The following is an 8,493-nucleotide window of genomic DNA, read 5'->3' as shown; positions in this document are numbered from 1 at the left end:
CGGAGGAAACAGTTTTTTTCATTGGAAAATTCGGGCTCTTGCACCCGGCCCGACCTGTTTGGACAAGGCGCCGGTGCAAAGGATCGGCGGAGGCCTGGCCGGCCCGCGCCGCCGTGCCCGGCCCTGCTTCCCGGCTCTGCTTGCGGCACCGCAGCCTCTCGCCCTCCCCGGCTTTTTTGCAAATCCCGCTTGCCGCCGCCTTCGCAGGGCAGAAAGCAAAAGCCCGGCAGCCGCGGGGCCGGATGGGAAAGGGCCCTCGAAAACCCCTCCGGAGCGAACGCTCCGCCGTTAAAGCTCCCCGCCCTGCCTGAAAGCGGGAACGGGGGGCGCGAGGGGGCTCCACCGCCGGGGCCGGCAGCCCCCCGCCGGCGGCGGCCTCCTCCCCGGGTCGCGGGCTTACAAGCCCGGGCTGGAAGGGGCCCAAGAACAAGCTCCGCTGCCAGATTCCTGGCCGGAAATGCCCTAAGAACAGCCTTTTCTGCGGTATTGCAGCATGTCTCTGCTTCCCAGCCCAGCAGAAACTCGGCAGCGCGAATGAAAAACAACGCAAGAAAAAGTTAACCAGAGCTTTGCCGGCTCCTCCGGAGAAGCAGGAGGAAAAATGAGTCTCCCCGCCCACCCGGGAGGGTGCAGGCCGCTCTCAGGGTGCAGGGGCTGGGGCTTTTCGGGAGCGGTGGGGCGACGGGGGCAACGTGGCCTCCTGCTGCCGAAACGCTCCAAACGAACGGCCGGCCGGGCGGAGAGGGCCGGAGCCGCCGGCTGGAGCGGGCAGCCGGGAAGAGGACCCGGGCGTCCCGGCGCTTCAGGCAGCGCCCTCGGTTCTTCCCGTCGCCCCGCGCGGCCACGTGACCCCCGCGCTTCCTCCTTTGCCGCCCGCCGGTCCCGCTCGGATGGGCCGCTCCGGGGTTGCTTCTCCTGGCGCGTGCAGCGCCTGGCACTGCGGCCGGAGCCAGCGCGGCACCGTCAGCGCCGTGGGCACCGTGGGGGTGAGCTGGTGACGGTGGCCCCAGAGAGGCATTTTCTTGGCTTTCCTTTTCCAGGGCAAAGCTTGATGACACCCGGAGTGGGAAACACTCCAGGCACGGACAGGTCCATGCACCCAGCTCCGGGGCTCTCAGGCTGCTCCGTGCCTGCCGGCTCGTGGCATGGGGGCTTTGGGGACACGGAGCTCCCACGCGGCTGGTTGGGGCATGTCACATTCGAGCCCTCTCTGTCCCCCTCCATCCGCTGGGCGCCTGCCGGGGCTCTTCCCTGGGAAGGCAACAAGCCCGCGGGCCACCTTTAGCCGAGCCAAAGCCGTCCGACCGTCTGTCTCCCTTGCCCCCGGGACCTGGCCTGGCCTGGCCCCGCTAAAGCGGATTAACTCCGTGGGGCATCTCTGCGCGGGATAAGCCGGGCGGGAGGGAAAGTTGGCGAGTGGCTGATCGGCTTGCAGGAGCTGCCCGGCTTTCCGTTCAGCTCCAATGCCGCCTTAATCCCGGCGCGGGGGCAAAGGAGGGGGCTCTGCCCCCGCTGATGCCCCGAGGCGGCTTTGGGGGCTGCGAGGGCTGGCGGTGTCGGAGAGGAGCTGCCGGGTTTAGCCATGGCATCTTCCTTTCGCACCATTTTTGGGAGGGGGGGTCCGAGCCGTGGGTCCGGCTGGGGTCCGAGCGGTGCCAGCGCTGCTGGGGCAGGGCGATGCAAAGCGAGCGTCTGCTCGGAGCCCCCCAAAAGCAGCTGCCGCCCTAGAGCTCGGGCCAGCGGCAGGGCACAGAGCATCCCCGGCCCTCGGCAGTGGCATCGAGCCGCCGGGCCAGTGGGATGTGGGCGCAGGGTGGGCAAAATTTGGGTCCCCCCAGCCTGCGCCAGGCCTGGAGGCAAGGGATACTTGGTGGCTCTGCGGTGCGGGCGAGCAGCACCCAAAGGTGCTGCCTGCCCGCGGGACATGCCCGTCTCCCCAGCACAGGGCTCACCAGGCCCTGGCACTCACCCGGAGGTGCCGGGGGTCCCCGCGGTGGTGCCCCGGGTGGCAGCACCCCGGGGACGCAGCGGGGCGGCAGGGACGGGGACAGTGCCCCTCACCTCGCCCTCTGGCCAGCCCTGGCCCTGGCTGCCCCAGGGAGGGTGTCGGGGCCGGGATATGGCAGCAATTTGTAGGCTTCGTCTGAATAACCGGCCACCAAGGAAGATCAGCCGCCCACCGCCCCGGCCAAGTATTGTTTTTGGAACTCGCCGCTTCTTTTTTCGGCTCCTGTCTTACTTTTCTTTGACCTTCTTCCCTGATTTAAGACACATGCCCAGCCCTTGCCCAGCTGCACTGAATTAGCGGCTCCTGCCGGGGAGGGAACCAGGCGGCTGTGTGGGGCTGCAGACGCCCCAGGAGCAGCCGGCAGGGATGAGATGAGTCCCTGGGCAGGGATGGATCTGCATGGTTGAGATGGCTCTTCCAGCAGGATGAGTCCCTGGGAAAAGGATGGGTCCCTGTAGTCAGGATGAGTCCCCATGCTTGAGAGGGGTCTCCTGGCAAGGATGGGTCCCCATGGTTGAGGTGGGTCCTCATGGTTGAGGTGGGTCCCCTTATGTAGGTGGGTCCTCATGGTTGAGATGGGTCTCCCAGCAGGATGAGACCCCATGGCAGGATGGGTCCCCTGCCAGGGATGAATCCCTGTGGTCAGGATAGGTCCCTACAGGTTGAAATGGGTCCCCACAGTCAGGATGGGTGACCCAACAGGGATGAGTCCCCATGATGGGGATGGGTCCTGGGTGGAATTGGATGCCCCGGCAGGGATGGGTGCCCTGGCGGGGATGGGTCTTGCGGTCAGGAGGTGGTGGTTGCACCCGTGCCAAGCGGACGCCCCTTCCCGGCTGTGCCTGTCCCCGGAGCGGTGCCTGTCCCTGGCTGTGCCGACGTGGGGGATCGGTGGGGGTGCCCATCGGTGTCATGGCTTGGGCGATGCTGGTTTTTGGAGGTGCTGCCGGGGTCGCCGGGGGGAAAAGGTGGGTCGTTGGCTGCAGGGCCAGTGGGGGCTGTGCTGGGGGTCCGCGCTGGCCGTTAGCGGGGTTTGAGCCGGGGGAGCTGGTGTGGGAGCTGCTCGGGTCCGTGCTGCGGGGCCGGTTCGGGATTAGCGAGGTCCGTTCTGCCTCGGGGGTCACCGTCTGTTCCAGCCGGGGTCACTCGGGGACAGGGAATGGCATCGCCTGCCCCACGGCCGGCAGGGTCAGCCGCTGCTGCTGGAGCCGCTCATCCGCTCGCCCCATCCGTCTGCCAGGCTAAATCCCGTCCGGATCCATCCCTCCCGGGGTCCTGCCCGCAGCCGCCTCCGAGCAGGCCCGGACTCCTGGGTCCCTCTGCGGCTGAGCGGTGGGGGACCGGCGGGATGGGGAAAGGGCCACGTTTACACCCTCCGTCTCGGAGCGAAACCGCCCCGAGAAGAAAAACAATCCCCGGGCAAAAAGTGCTGCTTCGCGCAGTTCTCGTGTTTTCCTTTCCCCGCTCGCTTTACGCCGACGCCTCTCGCAGCCAAATTAGCCCCGGAGCGGGGAGAAAGGGGCCGGGAAGGGGCGAGCCGGCTGCATGCGGAGCCCGTGCGCAACGGTCCCGGCCGGGGCTGCGGGTCGCTGGCGTGCGGAGCCGGGGGCCGGCGCGGCGGTGCCCGTCGGGAAGCGCTGCGGCGGCCGTGCCGTGCTGTGCTGGCGCCCGGGCTGTTTTCCCGCTGCAAGCCCAATTATCCTTAATGGGAGCCACATTCGGAGGGAGCAGCGAGCCCGGAGTTTCAGGGAGGTCTGGCACAAAGAGGCCCCGCTGGTGCTTGGGTTTCTCCGCCGCGGATCGGCTGCGATTTTGGCCTCCCTTCGCGGCTCTCGCAAAGGCGGCCGGGAACCTGGCGCGCTTGGTTTTCCAGCGGCAGGCGGTCCGGCGACGCCGAGCCCCTTGTCCCGGCGCGAGGGCTCCTAACACCTAGTAATCTCCCTCCTCCCCGGGTGTTTTTGAGCCCTTTTTTATTCCCCCCCCACCCCGCCGCCGGCCAGGAAGCACGGACTTTCCGAACTGGGAAAATCGGATGCGGGAAAGCTCGGAGGCAGGGGGAGATGGAGGCACTTTCCTTGTTTTCTTTCTGGGATGGACTCGCTCAGAAACGCTGGCCAAATGGAAAAAGACAGTCAGAGCACGAATTGCTCACTGGGCCGGGAGCCAGCAGCCGGGCCGGCCAGAATTGGGGCGAACGCGGGGAGTTTCCTGCCGCCGCTCGTTCCCGCGGGGAGCCGCTCGGTCCCGCGGGGAGCCCCGGGAGCCGGCGGGGTGCCGGGGGGGGCTCCCGCCGGCTCCGCCTGGCACCGGCGCCGGTTGCGCTTCGGCGGATGCTCGTCACCTGGCGCGGCCGTGGGGAAATGTCAGCCTGGATTTCTGTGCCTGTCGGGAACGGATCCCGGCGCGTGTGGGTGGGAAGGGGAGAGGGTTAGGTTACTGCAGACACAGCACGCGTTACGTAAGCGCCTTCCCCTCCGCAGCCCGACGAGCTCCATTACACCCAAGCCATCCCGAGGAGTTTATTGGCCTGGGAGAATCGCAGCCGGCAGGATTTATGGGCGGCTCTTCCCTGCTGCGCTGCCGGCTGGGAGGAAGGGCAAGAGAAGGGGGGAGACGTCGTCCCGTCCCGTCCCCCCCGCTCCTGCCTTTCGCCGGGGCGACGGGCCAAGGGGGTCGAGGGTCCCCGTGGCCGGCGGATGCGCGGCTCCGCCCTGACCCCCCCCCGCCCCGGTCTGGAGGCCGCCAGTGCTGGTTGAACTGGGCTGGAGCCCAGTAGGGCGAGTCGTGCCGCGGGCGAGAGCGCGGGAACGTCCCCGGTGGGTTCCCGTCGGCTGCCTGCCAACCCGTGGGAGCAGGGAGAGGACCCAGGTGTCGCGGTGCCAGCTCCCTCGCTGCGAGCGCTAAGCCAGCCCGGGGGGGTGGTTTTGGGAGGGGACCCAGGAGTCCTGCCCACGGAGGGGGGGACCGCGAGGCCGCGCGGCGCCGTGCCGTGCCGCCGGTGGGTGACAGCCTGTCCCTGTGCTCCTTGCAGGATGAGTTCCACCCCTTCATCGAAGCACTGCTCCCCCATGTCCGGGCCTTCGCCTACACCTGGTTCAACCTGCAGGCCCGCAAGCGCAAGTACTTCAAGAAGCACGAGAAGAGGATGACGAAGGACGAGGAGAGGGCGGTGAAGGACGAGCTGCTGAGCGAGAAGCCCGAGGTCAAGCAGAAGTGGGCCTCGCGCCTCCTGGCCAAGCTGCGCAAGGACATCCGGCCCGAGTGCCGCGAGGACTTCGTGCTCTCCRTCACGGGCAAGAAGSCSKCGTGCTGCGTCCTCTCCAACCCCGACCAGAAGGGCAAGATSCGSCGCATCGACTGCCTGCGGCAGGCGGACAAGGTGTGGCGCCTCGACCTCGTCATGGTCATCCTCTTCAAAGGGATCCCGCTGGAGAGCACCGACGGCGAGCGCCTGGTCAAGTCGGGCCAGTGCACCAACCCCATCCTCTGCGTCCAGCCCCACCACATCAGCGTCTCCGTCAAGGAGCTCGATCTCTACCTGGCCTACTTCGTCCGCGAGAGAGGTAGGCGCCGCGCGCCCGGCTGGGGCTTGGGAGGAGGGGCCGGAACCGGGATCTCTCCCTGCTAGGGCTGGTTTTCCGGCCAGGATGAGCCTCTTTGCTATTTCAGAGGAGCCTGGCACTTGCCTCCCTCCAAATTGCTGCCGTCCCATCCGAGCGTGGGTGCCCCCACCCTGCTGCTGCCCAAACAGCCCCGCTCCGCCTGCCCCGATCCCCCCTGGTGCCCAGCTGGGACGGATCCTGGCTCCCCAAGGATACTGTGTGCCAGCACGGGGAGGCCGTGGCGCTGGACTGGGGATGCTTGTGGCACCGGGCATCTCCGGAGGGGTCCGCTGGGGACGCGTCTCCCCCTGCCATGCGCCGTGCCCACCTGCCCGGAGCCGGCTCACGGCGGGGTCCGGGGCTGCATGCGGGGAGCGTGTGGGCTGGGAAGGGACAGGCTGTTCCCGGCACATCTCCGGAGGGCTGGGAGCCATCCAGCAGGGACAGTTTGCTGCGTTAGTAGCCAGGCTCCGGGCCCGTCCCCTCACCTGGCGCCTGGGTGAAAACTAGGACAGGAGAGGACGGGGAGCCTGACCTGCTCCCAAAGCCTCTACGACCAAAAGGGGGAAACTGAGGCACGGTGAGCCAGGGCGACGGCGGCTTCCAGGGCTCCGGCCGTGCCAGGAATAGATCCTTAAGCCATCGTCCTCGTCGCCAGCTCACGCCACCTCCCTGCGCGTCGGGCAGATGAAGCTTGCACCGGCTCGGGTCAGGTCTTATTTTATCCAGGCGGGTTTAGCATCGCCAGTTGATAATGTGCTGGCACGCGCCGCTCCGACGAATCCCTGCCAGTGCCCGCGCGCCGGGGCCGGCGAGGGATGTGCAGGTGTGGCTCTCCAAGGAAAGGACCTTTATTTTGGCCTGAGCGCTCAGGTGCTGTGAGTGATTTGTTGGGCCCATAAAAGGTCTCACGTTATCTTGCTCGCTGGCTCCCGCTGTGCCTGACCCCGGTGTGCTCCGCTCCGGCAGCGAGGATGGGGATGCCCGGAGCAGCGGGGAGACGGTGCATGGCCTCCTGCCAGTGTGGATTGCTTTTTGGGGGGGGGGGGGAATCAGGGCTTGATTTTGAGGTGCCTAGGAGAAGACGTAGAGCCAGGAGGGTCGGCGATGCGCGGCCTCGAGGGGGCTCGCGGGGCTCCCCACGCGGCCGTGCCCGGCAGCTCGGTGCATGGGGCGGTTTGCAGGGAGCCGTTTGCAGGTCGAGGTCCCCTCGCCCCGGGGCCGCAGCGGCGATGCCCTCCCCGAATCGGCCTCCCCGAACCGGGCACGGGGCTGCGGCGTGCAGGGCCCATCGCCGCCGTCGCCGCCGGGGAGGGAGCGCGGGGCCCGGCTGCCTCCTCCGCCCTGCGCTGCCGGCGCTGGCCGCGGCCCAAGGACAGATAATGACACCGAGGGGGGCACTTCGGTGGCTGTAATTCCAACAAAGGGGATTGACAGAGCCATAAATCACAGCCCGGTGTGGGCGGCTGGAGATGGTGCTGCCCCTCCCCGCCGCGGGAGCGGATGCGCCGCGTGTCGCCCCGTCTCCCTGGGGAGCCGCTGCAGCCCCGGGGGCTCCCTGCAGCCCCCCTCGCCGGCTGTGCCACGGGCCGTGGATGGGCTATCCCAAAACCCTAGTGAGCTCCGGCGAAGGGCAAGTCCCAACCTCCGCGGTTGCCCGGCTGTTAAAGAGCGGGTGCCATCTCGGAGGGCATCACCCCCGTCCTGCCGTGCCCGGCCGGGGGGGCAGCTCCGCCGCGGCGTTGCCCAACGCTGCCCGGCGCCGCGTGCGAGGCAGGGCTCGCAGCCGCAATGCAGGGCGTCGCTCCCCAAAACCCACGGGCCGGCTCTGCCCACGCCGCGGCGGCCTCCCCGTTGCAGCTCGGTGGCGGTGGCGTCCCCGTCGCCCGCGTCGGCAGCGAGCGGCGCTGGGCCTGCGGCGCGCGGGGGGAGGCCGCCAGGAATGTGCAATAAAGCGAGAGACGGAGAGAAAGTGGGGAGGGAGGCGGGGGAAGGAGCCGGGCTGTGTTTCCAGCGGGAACCGCGAGGAAGAGAGGGAAGGAGAAAGCGGCGCGAGGGATGTGTGCGCCTGCACGCTGGCGCAGGCGGAGAGGCGCCCGGGAAGGGAGCCGGGGTCCCGGCCTGACCCCGGAGTAAACCAGGAATTACCCCGGCGAGTCGCGATGCGCCAGCGTGTGCGGCCCCGGCGGGAGGGAGCCCCGGCCCCCCCGGGGTGGAGATGGGGTGCCCCGCACTGGGCTGGTTTGGGGGGGGGGCGCGGGTACCCCATGCAGGATGGGGTATGATGTGCAGGGGGTGGTACTGGGGTGCCCGGTGCTGGGCTTCACTGGGGCACTGGGTGCCGTGCTGGGGACACCCTGTACTGGCAGGGATGGGGTGCCCCATCCTGGGGTACCCTGCACTGGGAAAGGGACCCCGTGCTGGCTGGGACGGGGCACCCCGGGCTGGGGGCACCCCCGGACTGGAGCAGCCGTGATGGGGACCCCCAGGATGGGGACGCCCGTAGCAGTTGGCACAGGCACCCTGTGCTAGGTGGCACGGGGCGGCTGCGCCAGTGCCGGTGGGTGTCCCCGGCCGGCGAACCCCCCCCCCGCCTCCACCCGCCGCCTCCGACCTTGACCCCGGCGTCTGGGTCCCCAGCAGCCTGGAGTCACCTGACCGTCTAATTGGGAACACAGCGGCTGTAAATACTCGCTGATAAGGCCTGGCAGCCTCTCACTTTCCCTGTTAAGGTCGCTCCGAGCCCCGGTTAAGGGGGAACGGCCCCCGCCACCGGCCCGGCCCGGCCGCTGCAGCCGGGGGGAAACTGAGGCAGGAGGCAGCCGGGTGCCACCGTCGCCCTCCCGGCGGCACCGCGCCCGCTGCTTCCCCCCCGCTTCCCCC

General features: G+C 68.8%; 1 protein-coding gene across 1 annotated transcript in view; it reads left to right on the top strand.

Annotated features, from left to right (window-relative positions):
- NFIC (nuclear factor I C) overlaps window positions 1-8,493 on the top strand; it is an 80,363-nt gene that overhangs the window by 38,576 nt on the left and 33,294 nt on the right. Inside the window, exon 2 of the mRNA XM_026084138.1 lies at window positions 4,785-5,571. Coding sequence (XP_025939923.1) covers window positions 4,785-5,571 — 787 coding nt within the window. The remainder of the gene's footprint in view (window positions 1-4,784; window positions 5,572-8,493) is intronic.

Source organism: Apteryx rowi, unplaced genomic scaffold (genome assembly GCF_003343035.1).
Source record: "Apteryx rowi isolate R43461 unplaced genomic scaffold, aptRow1 scaffold_1183, whole genome shotgun sequence".
In the NCBI taxonomy this organism is placed as follows: domain Eukaryota; kingdom Metazoa; phylum Chordata; class Aves; order Apterygiformes; family Apterygidae; genus Apteryx; species Apteryx rowi.
This window is presented reverse-complemented; position numbering and strand designations above follow the sequence as displayed.